We start from the raw sequence: 22,308 nt of genomic DNA, 5'->3' as shown, positions 1-22,308 counted from the left end.
AGATTTCTGCAGACAAATGAAACTTCTATGGGTGACTGTTCCTAGGTTATCACTGTCAGGCTGGGTCCTGGGAGGTCAAGAGAGGTTCCAAATTGTGCTCACTGCTTCAGGGATGCCCTTGGGGCCACTTTAATCATTTTAAGATCATTAAAACTTTTCTTATTCTGGTTCCAGCTTTATCCCCTAAATCTCACTAACACATACTGGCAATTCAGACCTGATGCAGGTTAAAAGGAAATTGAAGGTACTGCATTTAGTATTATATGCAGATCAAAAAAGAGAACCCACTTATTTAACAACTTCTTTTAAATCCAAGATTGGGTTCAGTGAAATTCAAGTAGACCACAGAGGGTGATAATCAGGCCCCAGCAGAAAAACTTGACTCTATTATAGCTATCCTGGTATTTACACTATGTGATCGATGATGCCACTACTCTAGATCTCATTTAATATGATGTAGGTTTATGTGACAATCATCTTAGTTTCCCCAATCATTACATATGCTTAACTATAATTACAGTAATAGTTTATTATTTACTTTTTTGGTAATAACTATTAAGCCATAAACATACAACAAATGCTGAAGTAAAAATTATTGCTTGACTACATTTCAGTGCTCTTCCATTTAGTGAAAATGTATGTCTAAACTTTCACACAATGGATTGATTATAGTTAGAAGAGTACTATTCTGCCTATTTGTAATTAAGGAAGAGTATCTCTTAAGTATTTTAGTTAATGTGTAGAAAACATCTGTATTTAATTGTATCATACTTCTCTTAGATGATGGGAATTGAATAAAGAGATATTTTGAAACATCTATACAGATATAAAAGTATTAATGGCTATTCAAGAGTTTCATTGGTATAGTGCTTGAAAAAGTTTCATTTTACAAATCCTTGGTCTAATGCTTCATAAATGTCAGATTTTCAATATAAAAGGAGTCAACTTCAAATACCAGGCAAATACAGAAAATATAACACTAGCAAAGACAAGGGCTGTATCTTTTCACCATTATTATATATCACATAGACACAGTAAATGTCTTTCGTATTAGTACAGATTTGAATAAAATTTTGTAACATACACACTGAGCAGGATTTCTCTTTGAATTCTGTTGTGGACTGAGAATTTTTACAAGAATAAATTAACAGCTTGCTAGTCATTCCTCACAGAGGAAAAAAATCCTAAACTGTTCTCATGGAAACTGGGACACAAAGTGTGGGTTTTTAGTACTTGTTCTGAAGTATTGAAAAAGATCAGATTTTCTTTCTGGATGCTTTACTGGCTCCAAATGCCACTTCTTTTCAAAGTCAGTGTCAGTTCTGCAGTCAGTTTTCAGTCTCCCAGTGGTAAGAATATATTCAAAGGCTGTGTGCACAGCAGGGTAGAAGTCTTTCTCCATGAATGTAACTATATCACTCATCAGTAACCTCCTGCCATAAGGGGACTTATGTTTTCTTTCCTTTTAGTGACTCCTTGGGCTCTTGAATGCCAGTCACTGCCCCGAGACCCGGGGCAGTATTCACATAATCTCTGTCAATAGTTCCTACACATGTCACTGGTGCAACTAAATGTCAAGACAGCAGATCAAAGTCTGCACATTCTAAAACTCATGTCCTTTATGGATCAATTTCCATAAACTATACTCTATGTTTTAGAAATACGTGGAGGCTCAGTCTTTGCTTTCTTCCTTTTATCCCAGAGAAGTTTATTGACATGAAAGGCAATCTGATTTGTACATAATAGGGTGAAATTCTGATGTAATACATAAAACTCATTCTTCCCTTTGCATAGCCTTCTTGAGGTATTTTACTTCTCGAAGCATTTTACTCTACCTATTGTCCTATGGTAGAAATGCAAAACTCTGTGAGCTATTAAAATTAAAAGGCATGGATTGCTTTCCAATACTTCACTGATCTACCCCAGTACCTGGTACATAAGATGGTAGGTAATAAATTCTTACTTATGATGGGTTTATTTTTAAATCTTCATTATGCTATAGGTAAATTATGACAGAATATAGCTTTAGCGTGTGTTTTTACAATCTGTATCCATTTTAATTATTCAAGGTTGCTTGGGAAAATGAATATAATTATTTCAAATCGTTCCCACTCTCTAGATTTCATATACAAATTACATACCTGTACACTTCTTAAGAAGACCTGAGTAAAATATGATAGACAAAACTATCTTCTCTGAATACCTTTTCGGGTTATTTCTGGATACAAAAATTTTTAAGTTTAGAACTTTCTCTAAGAAAACATAACGTTTAGAATAGAATGTACACAAATGCTATTTATGCTTATATCTAGCTAAAGTCTAAATATATTTATTACAGGGGTAAGAGCATGTAACAAATTAAATAAGCACATATCAGAGGGCTGAAAAAAGAGAAGACAAGAAAACAAATACAAGCCTTAGAGCCAGAGGCGTTTTACTAAACTCCAAATAGAAGCTTCATTGTCCAAGTTCCCCTAAGCAAGTTTTTATATAATTACATGAGAGTATTAGGTACAAACCATCACTCCGAGTTCTCTTATAATCTGTGAGACGTTAGGCAAGTCACTTACTCAGAAGGTAGGTAGCCTTGGCCTTATATGTTTTTACCACTCAAACAATTAAAATTTACGGATTTTAAAATGTGTGATGAAAAGAAAGTTTATTATTCCCATTTTTGTAGTAAATGGTTGAGGGTCAAGAAAAACTTAGGTAAATGGAGGAAATTACAGAGGTCCTCATTGGTGGAGATTTAAATTTTCTAAGAAACCAAATTTCTATTTTCCCTAATTCTAATCTTTGTTACTAATAAGACAATAATTTGTTTATAATCCAAACATGATGAACTTTTAAATCTGAAAAGGTACTTTGATTATATACTGTATCAACTGATGTTGAAACTGGGGTGTGTGTGTGTGTGTATGTGTGTGTGTGTGTGTGTGTGTGTGTGTGTGTGTATGCACACATGCACATATTTGTTTATGCTAAGGGCAGGGGTGGAGAGGGTGTGATAGTTATGATTCAAACCCTTTGACCCTTTCCTCTAGAGGCAAAATTAAATTACAGGTATGTTATGGAAGAGCAAGTGGAGTCTTGCTAAACCAACTTACCAGTTTTTCGAAGGGGGAAATCATCCTTTGCATCTTGTGCTCCTGGTAATGTGTATTTGTAAGATGGAGATGTTCCACTCAGGGGTGGAGAGCTTTGATCCAGTGACGTGTGGTGGGCAGCCCTACAAAAGAAAAAGGGCTCACCATTTGCTCTGGAGTTTTTACTGCGTGTTGGCCAGCAATAATCAGTTGCACATGCTGTGCACGTGTCTCAGCTGTGTTTATGTTCTTTCTTTTTAGTGTGTACAAACCACAGCCTCATGTAACCAAGTTCACTTTGGCAGAGTGGTACAGAATGCTGCAGGATTCCCAAGAATGACCACGGCGTGTGTGACCACACACTTACACAGAAATTTGCTTCACTAAAGAGAATTTACCAAAAGCCTGAGTGTTGATAATCTGAGATTACTGTGCACATTTTGTTAAGACCCATACTAGTAACGAAGTCATCAGTCAAATCCTTTTTAGTCAACAAGGTAGAATAACCAAAATAAAAGTTAATATATAGAAGGACTTCCTTTTTGAAAACTGCTAGGTAATCTATGAAAGTACATGAGGGTGACTTTTCTACTACAGAGATAGTACAGCGTCAACAGCCTCAGGTCTCCTGATTTCTGCAGCACTTACAAGGTGAAGATTGGCAATCGCATATTTCTTCAACATGAAAATGATTTTTAAAAATGTTTTCTCTTCCCCGCACAAATATAGTGAAAGAGTTGTACTGCACCACTGGAGAAGAGTTTCCAGGACTGAACATTGTGTATCCAGTGGATATAACACCCATGATTATCATATACAAAGAAACCAATGAACAGGGCAGGGTTCTGCCAGTATTATCTATTTGAATCACGTATTCTCAAGAATTAACTGGCTTAAGGGCACTTCATCTAGCCATAGTGAGCAAAAAGCATTAAATTCTGATTCCATAAATTAATGATTTACAGTGTCTGGAGTTGGGCCCTATTGAAGTTCAGTTCAGTATAAAAAGGGACTGCTAACTGATATTTGACAGTCATGTTTAATATACCCAAGGGGACAGCCAAAGAATTTTCAGCTGACACGTTGTTTGTACGTAGTTGTTTCCCATTTAAAAAAGGTATTATCTCTTCTTAAAATGAGCTGTAACTTAGAAGGAATATGAATTAGTTATAAATTATGTATGTAATTTTAAGTAATAAAATGGTATTTATTTCTAAATACTTTGGGCTGTTAACTGAACATCTGAAAATTTTCTTCAGGGACTGGCTTCTCAAGTCAACTGACATGCCTGATGGAAATTACGTAAACCATTAAAAAGTATTCATACAGTACTCTACTCTGCAATCTGCCTCAGTTACCTTTTTTTTTTTTTTTTTGAGAAAAGCAGATACTTATAAAATAGAATCAGAAGGATAATAACTGATAATAACTTTTTCAGTAGAACTCCTGGGATGCTTCCAGTTTCAATATAGAGTAATCAAGTATTTACTTCCTTAACCTTGATGATGTGAGGGATCACAAAAAATTCAAGTGTACAATCTGATAGTCAATCAGCAAACACATAAAATGAGACCAACGATACTATTATCTATTAGCCTGTTATCCAAATATGCTTTATCTATCACTGTTTTCCTGATTTTAAAAAGCACCACATCCTTCATATTTTACTGAAAGGAGAACTGTGTATTTCATAGTGGCTTTTCCCTGGACTCAGGGAAACACGGATCCATAAATCTGTAATACCATAATGCATTATGTTGTCAGCTTGTGTATCAGAAGCCAGGGTACTCATTTTACAGTGCAGCAAAAAATGAAGTCAGATGGACAGGCATAAACTAGTCACTGAAGACTTAGCTTTACTTAGTTGCCTTCGTTCTCATTCTTTCCCTTCCCTCCCTTGTCTTCCTGCCTTTTTTTTTTTTTTTTTTTAAGTCGCAAAGCTTCTGGTCTTTTAAAAATAGCTCAGATCTCCACCTCCTATCGAGCCAAGTAAAATAAAGTCTCAACCTGCCAAATCCTCAGAAATTATTGTAAAGATATCAGATGCACCATCTGAGAATAGAAAAATGCAAACTAGGAACTAATTTCTATGCCCCACCCCACATTTCTGTTACTCATTCACCAAAAAACATATCTACTTCCTTGCCCTCAAGATGATACTTGCTAACATTCGTGAAGCACTGCTCTCTGTGGCATAGTTTACCACATTATTTCACAGGACCTTTCCAGCAACCCGAGAAGGCAGGTATTATTATTATTATAGTCTTCTTACAGAGAAGGACAAGAATTCAAGGAGCTTGACCACAGCCACATAGCTGAGAACGGCAGACCTCGGTTTTGTGCCCAGGCTGGCTGAACACAGAACCTGTGTTCTTGACCCGTGGGAATGAAAAAGGCCAAACACTGAACATACGTGTACCAGAGCTTGGGATGGCGGCTCACGGAATGATTTTTGCCATTAGTTGGAGTGTCTTTTGTTGCTGATTTACTCAACAGGAATTCTTGAAGCTTCTGCTTTACTTCTGTACTTGCCACTGCTCCTGAAACATACACATACAGAAATAGATGTTGACTTGGGGCTTTGTCCTTCCATGCCTCTGGACTATTTAGCAAAAATTAGGAAGTAACACCACTGGTCACTGCATGTGAAGTTTTCCTATTAAAAGAAGAAACCAGAGTCTAAAAACAGGCTTTTGGAAATGGCACAGTAATGTTTTGTAACTGCTGCTCAAAATGCCAATTTTCAAAGGAGCTTTGATGATTTCTTTAATTGCTTCTGGAGAAAGGGGAGTCCCAGAATTAACACTAATTTTTTCCTAAACTTAAAAAAATGAGGACTAAAACACTGCCTTTTAAAAATCAAGACTCTTGGGGAACAACATAAATGACAACACAATACACTGACCTCTCCTGAACTGCTAGTTGGAAAAACTAACATTTTAAAAACCTCTTTTGAGCATTAAACAAATAACTACTGCTGACTGTTCCAGTTCTAGTCATCTGATTTTAAACCTTGCTACATCCTGATTTTGAACTGACCTCAGATAGGGGAATTATTTGGATCTGTCTCCCTCTTGTGGATAGTTTTTTTAAACAAACGTTCTGCCTTAAATCTTCCCAACGTCTGGGTACTCAAAAACTAAATGGAGGCAAGGCTTGACTTACAGAGAACAATTAATTATAACTTGAGCGGGAGGAAGGCATAGTGAGGAAATGTGAAAGTAAGTTTATTATAAAACAATATGGCATAGCTAGATCGCTTGACTAGAACCTTGTTTTTAAGCCTCAAAAACAACAGAAATAAGCATCTTTGCCAAACAATGCTCTGTTTACTTCCTCTGCAGACTGAAGGCAGAAAGATAATATGTGAATGTCAAAGCTTTACATTTGAGTCCATAATTCATTCTTTTAATTAAATGCAAACAGTTTTGACAAGTTTAATGCCACTCTTTATCAGGCTTCTTTCTGAATGACGATCAGCTAAACATGAGGGAAGAGATTCGTTTTTTACCCTGGTGCCTCTTACTTTCTCGTCCTCTATCTTTGCCTCTGAGAGGAGGAAGCTGTTGTTCTCTGCGATGCCTCTCTACTTCCTGTTCTTGCCTCTGCTGCTCCAGTTTCTGCTCCTTTTCTAGGAGTTCTTGTTGCTGTTTTATGGCTAGAAGTTCCTGTTGCAACTTGCGAGAAGAGAAAGACATGAGAGTGTGCAATTTCTTTAGGCGTTACAGTCATCACTGACCAAAATCAAACTGTTAGGAGCTTCTGGAGTTTGTTTCCGTTTAGTTTACATTTTTACTCACTTTTTCAGTAGATGACTGAAATCTAACGACAAACAACTAATGCCATAGATGGTCTTAATGTCATATAAGCAAGTTTTTAGGTAGCTTCAGTTCCTGTGCCGCCCCACCAAAACTCGTTACCAAATTCACTGTAATCTTTAGTTCTATGAGTAGCTTTCCTTTGTACAACTGAAACATATGAAAACAGGCAAAGACAGAAATGGCCCAGAAGTCTGTTTTACCACGTCTCTCACATTATAAATAAACAACGGAAATCTTCATTTCTTATCCTGAGAAATAGTATGAAAATAATCAAATCTAAGGAATGGTGAGAAATAAGTTAATTTGGGAGAAGTCTACCTAAAACAGAATGAATGTTAAAAATTCCTAAACCTTACAGAGAAGGCTCTCAGATTAATGTAATCTATACATCCAAAATAGGCTTTGTTCTCAAAGCAGCAAACGTTCATTCATTCATCCAGCAGGCAAAAACATTCAGAATAGAGAGAGTGGTCAAAATGAAGTCACTTCCATTAAACTACTATCTGGTTGTCTGAATCCCTTGAATTCACTTCCAAACAAAGAAGAACATGAATATGAAGGCTTCTTAAAAACTGTATGGAGATGTCAGTTTTCTCTCAGGCAGAGAAAATGAATAACGGTAAATGTGCTCACTGACGAATACCTAAAGACGATGAGTTCTACCCAGGCTCTGATATTACCAGATAAGAAATCTAGACACCTTATTAAACTACTTAAAGCCCTGGGTCCTCATATGTCAGAAAAACAATCTCCTTCACACATCATGCTCACAATGCATATGGAATTTACTGGGTAAGTTTGAACGACACTAATTTTAACGATTATTACTATATTTAGATTTCAGTCCTAATGAAGTTAGCGTAATTTGCTGTTTTAGGTATCTATCTAATATAAGTCTGAAATTTTTGTTGAAAAGTAAGAGAACAAAACCAAAAAGCTCTGTGGAATGGCATGAGAGTTACTCTGAAGCAAAAGGAAGCCAACTTTGTATGCAGACCATAACAGCCTCACCTCTCCCAGAAGGATATGGTTACAAGCATTTCTGGTTACTCTTCGCATTAAAATCTTCGCCATTTTGGCTTTGAGATACCAGTCCCTTTTGGATGTTTCTACATACTCCATTTTAAAGGAAAAGTTTATAACTTCACTTAAACTATGCCTTGAATATTAATTCTTTTAAAAAAATTTTTAATGTTTATTTATTTTTGAGACAGACAGAGTGTGAGCAGGGGAGGGATAGAGAGAGAAGGAGACACAGAATCCGAAGCAGGCTCCAAGCTATAAGCTGTCTGCAGAGAGCCCAATGCAGGGCTGGAACTCATGGACCACAAGATCATGACTTGAGCAGAAGTTGGACACCTGACCGACTTAGCCCCCCAGGCACTCCTAAATATTAACTCTTTACAGCTATTGGGAGTGGTCAAATTGATTCATTGCTTCAACCAAGGCCCCAGTGAAATTGAAATTTAATCTATTTTAGAAAACTAGAAAAAATCACACAATTTAGTCTCCATAGCTACTATTCATTATTGAAGACTGCAGGAATGATATTGAAAAAAAAGAGAAGGAAATAAAACATCAACCCCCAGTTTCAGATGTTCTGGACTGATACAGGACACAGAGAGGATGATGTGGTAGTTTTGATGGCCGACCAGGCAAGGCTAAAAATCCTAGAACAACCATTTACTGGCTGTGTGTCCTTCGGCAAGTTACAGTATTTCTCTCTGCCTTAGCTTATGTGGGTTGAAAAATGGGATAACAACATCTAACTCAAGAGATGTTGATGACAGAAGCCAAAGATTGATGCTAATAAAAGCTTCATGTACTATGTGTTCCTCATAAACATAAAATCCAAATGAAAGTTAAAAGCACCAATTCTTATCCTTTCCCATGAAAGAGTAAATTAAAATTTAAAAAGTTAAAAGCTTCCTAAACTCGAAAGGAAATTTAAATTAGGTCTTTAGTTTCTGAGAAAACGACTTACTACTTTAGAAAATCACTTTAAAAGGTAAATTTTCCTTTTGGCTATCTCAGAATCTTTTTCCTGTCAAGAGCCTCCTCTTTTCCTCTATTTTCCAGATGTCAGTAAACTGACTATACTACTTTGAGCTAAAGTAACAATCAGTTACTTACTTGCTACTATTGACTTGTGAGTAAAATGAAAAAATACATTACTTCAAAAACTTTCCTATGGCTCTTTACAACTACAAAATGCATCAAATATAAGTGAAAAGAAGTATTTAAAGCAGCAACTTATTATTATTGCCCTGTATTCAGTGCAACATGAGTCAGGTACCACAGTAAAATGAACTATACAGTTACCTTAAAAAGCATGGTGAAGGGCACCTGCCTGGCTCAGCTGGTAGAGAATGCGACTCTTGATCTCAGGGCTGTTGAGTTCAAGCCCCACATTTGGGGTAGAGATTATTTAATGAATAAAAGTTTAAAAAATCCTTCACAAAAAGTATGGTGAAGCATATAAATCTTATTCATTCATCAATGTCATCCTAACATGGCAAGAATGAATGGAGAAGGAAATCTAAACACCAATGTTCCAAATATTTTTCAAGGGTCAAACAGTAATGCTTTAAAGTCATTCAAAAATAATCCTGTAAACTATTTTAAGGTTTCCTATTCTACTCTATACAGTTTCCACATGAGACCCAAAACAAAATCCCCACTCTTAATTTAGGGTATCTTACAGATCAATAAATTGCAAGAGTTCTTTAAAAATTTTTTTTAATGTTTATTTATTTCTGAGAGAGAGAGGGAGAGAGAGAGAGAGAGAGACAGAGTGTGAGGAGGAGAGGGGCAGACAGAGAGGGAGACACAGAATCTGAAGCAGGCTCCAGGCTCTGTCAGCACAGAGCCTGACACAGGGCTTGAACCCACAAACCATGAGATCATGACACATGCAGAAGTTGGACACGTAACTGACTGAGCCACCCAGGTGCCCCTTGAGTTCTTTTAGTAAAGTTCACTAGTAAAAGAAAAAAAATCATGACATTTTATACCAGATGTCAAAGGCTTTTTTGGAATATAAGATACAATAGGCTTTCCAGACTAAGGAAATATCTTAAAAAACAAAGAACACAAGGAAGAAGGTAGAACTTTTACCTTCTCAGATACTAATATTAATGTGGTAAAATTATAGAACATCAACACAGATTAATTATCTATATTAATCTGACATAAATATGCTGTATCCAATATGCAAGTGAGTAATAGATCAAGCGTCTATTGTACAATATTATAAATATGATAGAATGTGTAATTGATTGTATTAGTAAATTAACATGTGTTTAAATCATTTTGAAGGATGCAGATAATTATGACAGTAATATAAAGTAGCAAGTATTTATAATAAAATTCCATTTTATTATTTATTCCATAAAAATGGAATTTTATTATAAATATTTGCTACTTTATATTACTGTCATAATAAATTAAAACTGGGGCGCCTGGGTGGCGCAGTCGGTTAAGCGTCCGACTTCAGCCAGGTCACGATCTCGCGGTCTGTGAGTTCGAGCCCCGCGTCAGGCTCTGGGCTGATGGCTCGGAGCCTGGAGCCTGTTTCCGATTCTGTGTCTCCCTCTCTCTCTGCCCCTCCCCTGTTCATGCTCTGTCTCTCTCTGTCCCAAAAATAAAAAAAAAAAAAAAAAAAAAAAAAAAAAAACGTTGAAAAAAAATAAATTAAAACTAAACATGTACTTAATCAGAACAAAATAGCCTTGTTTTAAATGCCTCTGTCAAGAATTTGAAACATTTCACAAGTAAAGTTAAAGTAACATTTATCTTAAAGATACAACAAGAAATAGATACATAGATACATGTAAAATGACTTGACAACAAAATAGTCCATCATAAAATATTCTGGGACATAGACATATTTCTCCAAGAATAATGTAAACAACTTCGGTCTCAAACTGTCAACTACACCCAAAATTCTTTTAATAAATTTTTATCTGTGGTCTATTGAACTTATATAAAAATGTTGAAAATATTTGCCCAGGTTTCTTCAAATATAATTCTACTGAGCTTTTTCTGTCATTATTTTGAATGAATATTACAGGGTCTTCTTCATAGGGAAAATACTCAGAACGTATACTTATAGGGAGGTGGTTGGAAGGATGGGGGAAAATAGCTGATGGGGGTTAAGGAGTGCATGTGTTGTCATGAGCACCGGGTGATGTATGGAAGCATTGAATCACTATATTGTACACCTAATACCAATATTACACTGCATGTTAACTAACTGGAATTTAAATAAAAGCTTAAAAAAAAAAAGAATATCCACTTATAGACAAAAAAAAAACCCCAAAACAACACAAGTCTCTCTCTTCACATAAAGTGACTAATTTATCCTTTCTGATAAATAGATTATGCAGATTCTTTAAAGATATAAAATGAAGGGGCGCCTCAGTGGGTCAGTCGGTTGAGCATCCAACTCTTGATTTTGGCTCAGGTCATGATCCTAGGGTCATAGGATTGAACTCCTCTGTGCTGAGCATGGAGCTTGCTTGAGATTCTCTCTCTTTCTCCCTTTGTCCTTCTCACCCACTCACTCATGTGCTCTTTCTCAAAAATAAATAAATAAATAAACACACACACACACACACACACACACACACACACACACACACACACAATGGATCTTCCCAGGGTCATTCATGATTCTTGGCGGAGAATAGATAAGTGGGGCAAATGAACAAACTCACATACCAGAGAATAAACAGAAGGTAAGAATCACTATTTCCCACCACTGATGCTGTAAACTAATGGATGAGAGTAGTGGAGGCCCCTCCAAGAAGCAAAGCAGGTTTTTCATCAGCACTCTTACTACTTACCCAAGGTTTTCACCAGTAAAATCACAATTTCCTCCAAGCCATACCTCCATGTCTTAAACATTCCTCCTCTCCCCACCCCAGTGCTCCTTCTTATGCTCATGTCATGCTGCAGGCTTCTGGAGTGAAAAGGTCAGAGGCAAAGAAACATTTGCTACCTTGATGTGCTCCTGAAGCTGAGCCTGGTGCTGCCGTGTCAAGTTCTCATGCTGTTTCTGAAACTCTGCAATCAGGAGTTGCTTCTGGATTTGCTGCTGTTGCTGGATAAGGAGTAATTCTTGCTGCAGTTGCTTTTCACGGACAACGGGATCCACCACAGGCATCATCATCCTGAGGTCTGTCCTCAGGTCTAAAGGTGAGATGGGCTCCAGGCCCACAGGAACCTCTGATTTCACATCCACTAGAGAAACAGGGGGAAAAAAAGGGTGGGGGTAGGGGGCATGACAGAGGATAAGAAATTAGCACAGTGACTTGGAAACAAACAAAAAATAAAAGGGATTATTATACCCTAATACCCCTTCATGAATCTTCTAAATTTCTCTTTTCAAGGAGATGAATCAAAACAAAACAAAACAAAACACCAAAAAGATGAATCTAATCATTTACTGGTATATAAGTCATTCATCAAAACTATTCTACTTGATCAGTTATGCAAGTCAGGTAAGCTTAGGACAAAAAAATGCAACTCTGTTGAGAAGATGCCAGGTTATAACACAGAAGTATCACAACTCAATTTCTACACTTGCAAACATTTTGGTTTGTAATTAGAATCAGAAGATAGATTCTAAGATATACTCCTTAAGAATTAAGGAATTCCTGGGGTGCCTGGTTGGCTCAGTCAGTTTAGCTTCCTACTCTTGATTTTGGCTCAGGTCATGATCTCACCGTCATGAAATCAAGCCCTGCTTCAGGCACGTGCTAGCCGTAGAGCTTGCTTAAGATTCTCTCTCTCCCTGTCTCTCTGCCCTTTTCCCCTACTTGTGCTCTTTCTCTCCCAAATAAATAAATAAATAAATAAACAAACAAATAAATAAAGGAATTCCTTAAGAATTAAAGCTTTTTAGCAAGGTATCTGTAGGGCTATGGGACCTAACAAAGAAAACGACAGATCTGCATGCTAAAATCTTGAAAATGATGAGTAGGTTAGCTAACCAACCACAACAATGGTCCCAGGTCCAAACATCAAGGAGTGAAAGTAGCCAACTTTCTATGTACTGTTCTTAAAATGATAATATTTCAGTTACCTTATTCCTAAAATGAGCAAGGCAGAAAAAATGGTGAGGAAGCCTAAAACAAATCAAACCACTAGAGGAAGAAGATTTGATGAGAATAATTACAGGACATTTAAAATTTAAATATCTAAAATAAATTAGACAATGCATAACAGTTCATATTATATATATATATATGTATATGTATATATATATATGTATATATATATATACATATATATACATATATGTATGTATATACATATATGTATGTATATACACATACATACATATAATTCTACTCCTGTTAGATAACTTGTAGGATGGAAGGCATAAGCACAAAAGCTCATAGACAAGGAAGACAGGCAGTAACAACATGGAACTATTAAAAGGACTAAATGGAATAATCCACTCCAAGGACTTAACACATATAGTACATTTCTCAATAAATGCTCTGAGTTTTTTAAGTTACATAAAAATTGAAATTTCCTGCATATGAAACTAGATGATACTGTGTGGCTCACAAAACAAAAATATTAAGAACGAGTATGCAAATAAAATTGCATGTGATTTCCATTTAGTACTAGAAAATAAAAACACTAAAACTTCTAGAAAAATGGAAAAAGGAAAAAGAAAATAAAGGGATATAAACAAGCAATTTTAAAAAAATTATCTTTACCAGTAAAGAAATATAAAGTTTAAGTGAAAGTAAGCCATTGTTTTCTAAACATTAAATATCATCTATATGATTCATGTATTTGCCTGTGTGTGTATATAATGGCCCATTGTATGGTGTAAGCATAATACCAAGTAGACAATTATGTATTGCAAGTGGCACTACCAAATAGCTTAAAACTTCTAAAAAATAATTTGGTGATATGTAGGAAGAGGTATTAAGTATTTTACCATTTGATTCAGGTTTGCCAACTGTAGGAAGATATCTTAAGGAAACAATAGTAACAGGAAAAAACAGTTCAATGTCATACTATTTATTGAAGTATTATTATTTTAATTAAAATCACCAACTACAAGGAAATGTCTAAGTAAAATATGTCACATCCATATGGTGGAAAAATACACAATCATTAAATCATGGGAACATGAAAAATGCTATTACAACATTAAGTGAAGAAACAGTAATAGAAGTGACACATACCCTATGATAGCTCTTTAAATAAATATCATTTAAGTCAATATACATTTAGTGAGAACCTTAAATTCTCAGGTTTGATGCTAGATGCTGGACTGAGCAGTAGAGCAAAAATGACAAAAATTCCAACCCTCCCAGAGCATTGGGTTCTTAACTGTATTAGTCTCTGAATTCGTGTACCAAAGACTGGTGAGGTACAGAAGATAGTTGTATGTGGGGTGGAAATAGGAATAATTTTCCCTTTCTTACTTTTCTGTATTTTTCCAAATTGCATTTAATGCTCTGACTACTACTGTAAGTAACTTACATCTGTAGATTCCAGGTTGGGAACTACAAAGTTTATATTCTGTGTGGATTTAAGAGCTATTTTCATTAAGTCAAGAAAAGCTAACAGAAATCTTGTTTGTAGAAGTTAAGGCTGCAAATACTGAATGAAACATTAATGCCCTTACTTGTCACTTGAATTGCACATGTGTACAAGGCAGGTGGGTGAGGCGGAAGGGGGGCTGGTATCAATCTTGGGTTGCTAACACTGGTCATTTTTCAGTGTATTGATCAGAAGCTTGTGTTGATGATGCTACATATGTCACTTTAATGAAAATGGTAAACCAGTTTATTAATGAACCATTGTTTGGTGGACAAAGTCTTCTAAAACACTGATGTTTATGAAAGGAAAGATAGTAATTGTGACGAGTTGGGGACTAAATGAGGATAGTGGCCTCTAAAATCTCTTTGTTGCAGTACCTGCTATAGAACTTTCAATCAAGACTCTGGAGTAACATGAGATTTTGAACATTAATTTATAGAGTTGGCATAATTCCAACCAAAAGCAATGACTGTTAATGACGTATTTCATTTTTGCATTAAAAAGGCCAAACTACAGCCCCCAGTGTTTACATGGAAATCCCAATAAACAAAGGTCAGAATTTAACCCTATAAAGACAAAATGTAGAATTTCAAAAGACACTGGCCTCTCTCCTTGTTGGCATTGTTATTATCCATAAATTGTGATCATCGAATCTCTTAAAAAAAAAAAAAAAAAACCCTTCCCACAAAAAAAGATAAGGGAAAAAAGTCCCAGAACTCTCCAAAACAGCTATTGTCAACCTCAAAGGGTAATTTGACTTCTTAACCTGCTATCTCAACAGAAATGATTGTGTCTAACTGCTTGCCTTTGTTCGGAGACTAATCACTAAATTGTGAAAAATCACCCTCAACTTAGAAAAACTGCTCTTGATTATAAATAATTGCCCAAGACTGAGAGAAAGCGGCAAGCAAGATCCCAGTCTTTCATCCAATTTATTCAGCAGCAATCCACATTCCATTTGTCTAGACTAAATATAGCAGCGTTTATACAAGAAATCAATAGTGCTTGCAGAGAGGAGAGCAAAGGCATGAATATTTCATCAAACTCAGAGAGAAATGGCAATCAGCAAACTGATGGTTCTGTGTAGGTCATCTTTGGCCTGCTGGATTAGTTCTGTTACTTGGACAATAGCTCATCTCTGGCTAATCATAATCATATCATAAGCATTCTTTCTATTTTTAACATTAATTGTATTGTGGGTGACAAAGACTCATCGTATTCCAAAAGAAATGATGGATTTTTCTTACAGCTTCTGTGACAGGCTAATAAGCCTCTCCAGGAGCAATAATAGTAACACAATACCAGGGCTGAGTTTCAACAAGTTACAGTCACTTTCATATCACAGGATGTGAAAGAAAGGGCATTGTCCACAGCTGCTATATTATCATAATTAGAAATAACCAACCTACAAGAAAAAAATTAACAACCAATTTTAACAATGAGGAAATGGAATCATCTCTATTCATAACATTTCTTGCATAGGAGCATGCAAATTCCTTACAAATTACTTAGAACAGGTGCCAGTAGTACATAAGTTAGAAGGAAGTTGATGGAACAAATTGTAGTTATTAGTAGCACTAGTTATAAACAAATGTTTTTTTTTTTAACAGACCTCAATTACTTTAGCTCAAGACTTCATGCTTTATTCAGACTCACTATGTTTGTCTGAGATTTCAAACACATGCCAACACAAATATATGTTATATTTATGTCATTAATTCTAATACCACATGCCCAGTCAGAACATTTCCACATATATATTAACTAGTCTTAATTACCACTTTACAAAGCCCTTGTCATTCTTTCTCCAGTGTCTTTCTTAATTGTTTGATAGTTATTTATTCTTCTTTTAGCATTAATCAACTCATGCACTTTTCTTTTAGAAACTGTTTTTAGTTTTTAATGAACATGGAAACAAAAAAGCTCCCATTTCAAAATTAAAATCTCAGATCCTGTAGATGTATATAACAATCACATCTATTTAAGCAACATATATGCCCTGTTTATACTTGTAACTAAATTTCTTTGACAAATATATTTTTTAAACTATTAAAGTACTAATTCAGAGTTCAGAGAATAATCTAGTAGCCATGGAGTGTTTCATTCTTCACCATAGATACTGTTGTTATCTACAGCACAGGTTAAGTAGAGAGAATTTTTGTATGTTCATAAACAGAAATCTTTGGTTTCTCTTTATCTTATAAACAAGAATCCATTCTTTCTAAGAATGTTTTAAGTGAACAACTTGCAAACCCCACAGATGGAAAAATTCTACGGACACACAATTTTGGCCATTTACAACAATCACAACTATGGCTGCAGCCTGTTGATGCTGTTCCTCTGGTAAGATCTCAAAGCAGTAGACTGCAAACTTCAGGTTTTTACAAAAAAATGGCATCGGCACAGACTCACCACCAATTTCTATGTGTCAGTTTAGCTAAAAATTAAAACTTGCAAAAATGTAATATACATTAGGACCATGTTTATTTCAGTTAATGTTCATATACAGCAACTGCAACTCAGAATACAACGTCACCGATGCAGACCTGTACAGCCAGTGTACGTGAAAATTAAGTTCTCTATACCAAGGAAATGGTTGTCCACAATCACTGGCAAGTGGACATACGAACTACAATTTCTAGATCTGGGGAGAACCAAATGTTGCTCGGACTATCTGATCAGCTAACATAAGCAGTTTTCTTCATGAGCCTTCTTGAAAAGCTATTGAAGAGGTCTTGGGGATGGGTGGAAGGCAATCAAAAAGTAGCTCATTATAGTCTCTGCCCTAACTACAGCACTGTATGTCAATCTCACCTTGAGGAACCTTCAAGAGTTTACTCTGCAATGGAGGATAGATTCTAGCTTCACTACCACTTCCTTGTCATTGGTTATTTTCATCACTGAAGAGAGTTTTTCAGATAGAATACATGGGTTTTGGGAAATAAACATAAGAACTCAAATCTTTTTCTTCCTTCAACTCCACGAAGTTGATTTAAGCCCATTTAAACTTCCTTGATATTTCCTTTTCTGATACCTGACTATCACCTGCCACCCCACCCTTCTAAGAGTCTTTTGGAACTAAACATATACAACTTTGTAATTTTATTTACATTTTTACTCCTTATCTTCTGTTGGCTACATCAGAGCATAAAGCTATCTAAGGACAGGGCCCTGTCTGATGCTTGTTTGAATCTTTTCTCTCTAGTCCTTTATCTCAATAACTATATTACAGCACAAATTCTTAAGTATTATATTATCTAAAGAAAGTATCAGCTATTGCACAGGGCTGTATGTACCTAAAACAACATTATAGTCATTGCTTTTATGTATCATCAGACTGACATATCATTTTTCATTAACTCCTTTATTCAGCAAATATTTGTGAAGCCATATTTAATAACAAAATAGTTTTTAGTCAATAAGAGAAGTAGGGAAAGCCTTCAGAGAACTCATATTTTGATGCAGAAGATCAACCCATAAACTTATTTAGAAAACATGACACATTAAAGGCAATGATGTTGGTGTTCCAGAATCCCAGCTGGGTCCCCTTCTATTTTCTCGCCAGGACTCTCCATGGTGATCTCTTCCATTCCCAGGACTATTTGCTTCCTAGGTGGTAACAATTCTATCTCCAACCTAAACATCTATTCCAAACTTGCAACCCAAATGTATAACTACTATCAGCAATCTCCACTTAACTAATACTACTGTTTCTCCAGCACCTCTGGTCTCAGTTATTGCAACAAGAGACAACTGAAGTGTCCCTTTTATTACCCATATCCAATTGACAGAAATGATCTTTTCGACACTCAAATACTTTTTGTATCCATTAAGATCTCTCCACTACCACTGCCTGTTTTACTAAAGCAGTCTTCTGTCACGAAAACCAATCAACAAACCCCAATCTTTTTTCTCTTAAATGTTTTTTTTATTTTTGAGGGAGACAGACGATGAACAGGGGAGGAGCAGAGAGATAGGGAGACACAGAATCAGAAGCAGGCTCCAGGCTCCAAGCTGGCAGCACAGAGCCCAACGCGGGGCTCGAGCTCACAAACTGTGAGATCATGGCCTGAGCCGAAGTCAGACGCTTAACCCACTGAGCCACCCAGGTGCCCCAGAACCCAATCTTTAACATAACTGGCCTGTCCCCCCATGACGTGCTTTCTGCCTGTGTTTCCAGCCTCAATACCACCTACTTTCCCTTCACGTGAGTCATACTGATCTTGCAATTCCTTACACCATGCTCTCCTAAGTTGCAGAGATGTGTCATAAACATTATCACTTCCTAAAACCCAATCCCACCCCATTTTTCTACACTGATTCTTATTTATCCTTCATATAATAAAAATGACTTGCTCTAGGATGTCCTTCTGAGTTTTATTGCATTTTCCTATTAAATTCTTCAATTCTTTTCATAACATTAGTCTCCCTTCACCATTATCCTAAGTTCCATGAGAAAAAGGAGTGTTTTTTCAGTGCCTAGTACAGCATAAAAATATAGTAATGCCTTAATGCATAGCTGGAATGAATGAAAAAATAAATGAATAAATGATAGTCATGGGAATCACATGGGTATAAAATCAGAAACACTGCATGTATGCATATGTATACACATGCCCAAGTAAAATCCTAAAACAATTACTTATTAGGTCTTTTTGACTGCTCAAACTTCAGATAAATATTATTTGACTGCTTAAATTATTGATAACTGAATGAGTTTCCATTAATAGTGAATAAGTATTTGTAAAAAAAAATGATCTCAGATATTTTTCTACCTAATGTGTCATTTCACATTTCCCATGTCATAATCTACTCTTTTTTTTTTTTTTAAACATTTATTTATTTTTGAGAGACAGAGACAGAGAATGAGCAGGGGAAGGGCAGAGAGAGAGTGAAACACAGAATCTGGAAGCAGGCTCCAGGCTCCGAGCTGTCAGCACCGAGCCCGACATGGGGCTTGAACTCACGAATCATGAGATCATCACCTAGGCCGAAGACGGACACCCAAACGACGAAGCCACCCAGGCACCCCTCCCATGTCACAATGTACTCTTAAAATTCAGTGTGCTGACAGGTAATAACCACCAAAGTGGGGTGGGAACACTGAATAAAATAAAATATACCCATTTATGCTGTTTGTCTCAACAGAGATCACCAAGAACAGGACACAGTGCTAAATTATTGAAACAATAAGGCCTAATTTGTAAAGGATTATTCTAGATTATATTATTAGAAAATGAGGCAAGGAGCACCCAGGTGCCTCAGTGGGTTAAAAATCCAACTCTTGATATCGGCTCAGGTCATGATATCAGTGTTCATGGGATTCAGCTCTTCGCGGGGCTCTGCGTTTACCGCACAGAGCCTGCCTGGGATTCTCTCTCTCTGTGTCTCTCTCTCTCTTTCCCTCTCTCTCTCTCTCTCTCTGCCCCTCCACCATTTGCACCCTCTCTCTATCATAATTAATAAACTTAAAAAAAAAAGAAAATTAGGCCAAAACAGATAAACTGTAAGCTAAGAATTTTCTGGTCTCCAGGTTGAAAAATGAAGAATTAAATTACTAAATGTAAATAGAAAAGAATAAATTCTTCTTTAATAAAGGTAAATAAAGAATAAATAAGTTATTTTATCAAAATTCTTCAATGCTTTCTCCAAAATAACCAATAATTGACTTTATAAAAATACTGAACACCCTTAATTGAAAGCTTTTCATTGAAATGTATAGTGTTATTTTTGCCTTAGAAAGCACATTTTCTCTGAAAAAGGAAGTTAATAAATGTGACTGTACCTAACATTAAAATTGGGAAATGGGAAAACAAATAATACATCCTCAGTCTGATGACAAAGCTGCCCAAACTTCACTTTAGTAGTACAAATATTCTTAGCTGATTTTCCAGTTACTACTTATAATAGCATCATCATGAAATAAAAAAGAATTAGGAAATTATCAAACATGAAAAGAATAATTTTCAAAACAAGAATTATTTAAGTTGATTATTCCGGAAATACACTTCTCCCTCAAAGTGATTCTGTTCAAGTTATACGTGTCTTTAGTTTCTTAAAGTGCACTAATACACGGCATAAATGAAAAGAAAATACACGCGAGAAGCAATCTGGGCTTTGATTTACTATTCTCTTATTTCCCAGGGGTCTGAACAGGAAACAAAAATAACCACAAATGACTAAAATTTCAGTAGGCCTTGAAATATCAACATTTAAGTTAAAGAAAGCTAACTTTTTAATCAAAGCCTTACTATTTTGATTTACTTAATTCAAATTCCCTCTCTGCAAATATGCTTTTGAATTAAGCAGTCATAACAAACCATAACACAAACACGAATTGCCAACTCATTTGTAATACCCACTTAGTTCTAAACTATCGCAGTGTTTCCTAGTTCCTCACTATTCGAGAACCCAGTAAAAGCTTCATTGAGCTTCTTGCAGTAGGGAAACTAGATCAAGCCAATTTATGGGACTTCAAGGTAATAGGAGCTAAGAACCTAATCCATATTATTTTGTAATTTGAGATAAAAATTTAAGTTGACATAATGGTACCTGTAAATGAAACCTTCAGTAGATGAGAAATTTTAGTGTTTTTCAAAATAGAAAACATAAGTGTTAATCTATGAAGTTATTTATCTAGCCACATATAGCACTCATCATCTGGGAAGAGCAAACTGACTTCTGTAAGAATTTCTGTGAAAGTGCGACAAATGGTTTCCTTCTCCATTTTTCTTCCTACAACCTGTAAGTTCTTCTAGGTTACAATCACTAAATTATTACTACTTGCAAATGGTTAACAATACTTCCTTCTGCTTATGAAAACCTAATATTTTAAGCAGCAGATTCCCTTGTAACCCTGTATTCTAGTTCATCATTTGACACATAAAATAAACTTAATAAGTAAGTTTAAGGTTAGTGAATATTGATTGACTAAATTAGCTCTCTTGGCAGATACCCATCTCCAACAACATTCTTCATGTCCAAATCATATTTGTTTCTTCAGAAAACAGACTTTTTTCCAAGGGTGTGTTCCCACTCTTCTATCAGGAACCCTTGTCAGTGGAAGTATGTAACTATGTTCTTTTTTGATGAGAAAAAGAGCTTTTGTGTGTTCTTGTATCCTGCCAGCAAAAAACAAATACCTTTGACCAGAAAAAAATTTTCAATCTTTCCTGAGAGCTTCAATGCTTAATATACTCAAGACAAGAACATAATAAAAGTAGGAGGAGGAAAAGAGCAGAGATGCTACCAGGTATGATGCTTCCCTTCTTTTCCTCTTTGATTCAAACCATGTCTTTTATATCTACTCTCTAATCTTCAATCCTACAGGATGGAAACAGGATCTCCACCAATGCACTTTTTTTTTTTTTTCCCTTCTCCAGATCTGGGTTGTTTGTGAAGTTCTAAGGAGATCTTTATTACAAACCAAAAAGTCTTAAAGTCCCACTAAAACCTTCTAATATAGGATTGTACTGACTTTCAAAAACATTTCTTTAAACAGCTGGACACTTTCTTCAAATAAAACATTATGAACAGCCCCAACATATAAAACCAGGACGAGCCCAACTCTTCAGCAGGAACTGATGTCCTACCCACTAACTTCCGCTCTGGCTCCTTCCCCTGGAAATCCAGATTCCATGGAATTCAGTTTGAAAATCACTACATTATTTCTTTATTTGCTAAATTCAAATCAGAGACAGATTACATCACTGCTCTTTCAAAGAACATGCATTACTATTTTGTGGAATTGTGGGAATTTAGAATTTTTGAATTGGAAATAATAAAGTTCCACTTTGTACACACAATTTGGGAGAAAAGTAAATGCTAAA

General features: G+C 35.8%; 1 protein-coding gene across 4 annotated transcripts in view; it reads right to left on the bottom strand.

The window, feature by feature from the left end:
- Positions 1-22,308, bottom strand: part of HDAC9 (histone deacetylase 9) — a 955,850-nt gene that overhangs the window by 429,286 nt on the left and 504,256 nt on the right. For 3 of the 4 annotated variants that reach the window (XM_042967858.1, XM_042967863.1, XM_007089078.3), the window contains 4 exons: positions 11,910-12,151; positions 6,613-6,763; positions 5,500-5,626; positions 3,108-3,229 (listed from right to left, as the gene is read on the bottom strand). In XM_042967858.1, the coding sequence (XP_042823792.1) occupies positions 3,108-3,229; positions 5,500-5,626; positions 6,613-6,763; positions 11,910-12,151 (642 nt within the window). The remainder of the gene's footprint in view (positions 1-3,107; positions 3,230-5,499; positions 5,627-6,612; positions 6,764-11,909; positions 12,152-22,308) is intronic. The other variant, XM_042967868.1, reaches the window with a different exon arrangement.

The sequence above is a fragment of the Panthera tigris genome, chromosome A2 (genome assembly GCF_018350195.1).
Source record: "Panthera tigris isolate Pti1 chromosome A2, P.tigris_Pti1_mat1.1, whole genome shotgun sequence".
NCBI classification, from domain to species: domain Eukaryota; kingdom Metazoa; phylum Chordata; class Mammalia; order Carnivora; family Felidae; genus Panthera; species Panthera tigris.
Note: the sequence above shows the minus strand (reverse complement) of the source record. Positions and strands in the feature narration are given on the sequence as shown.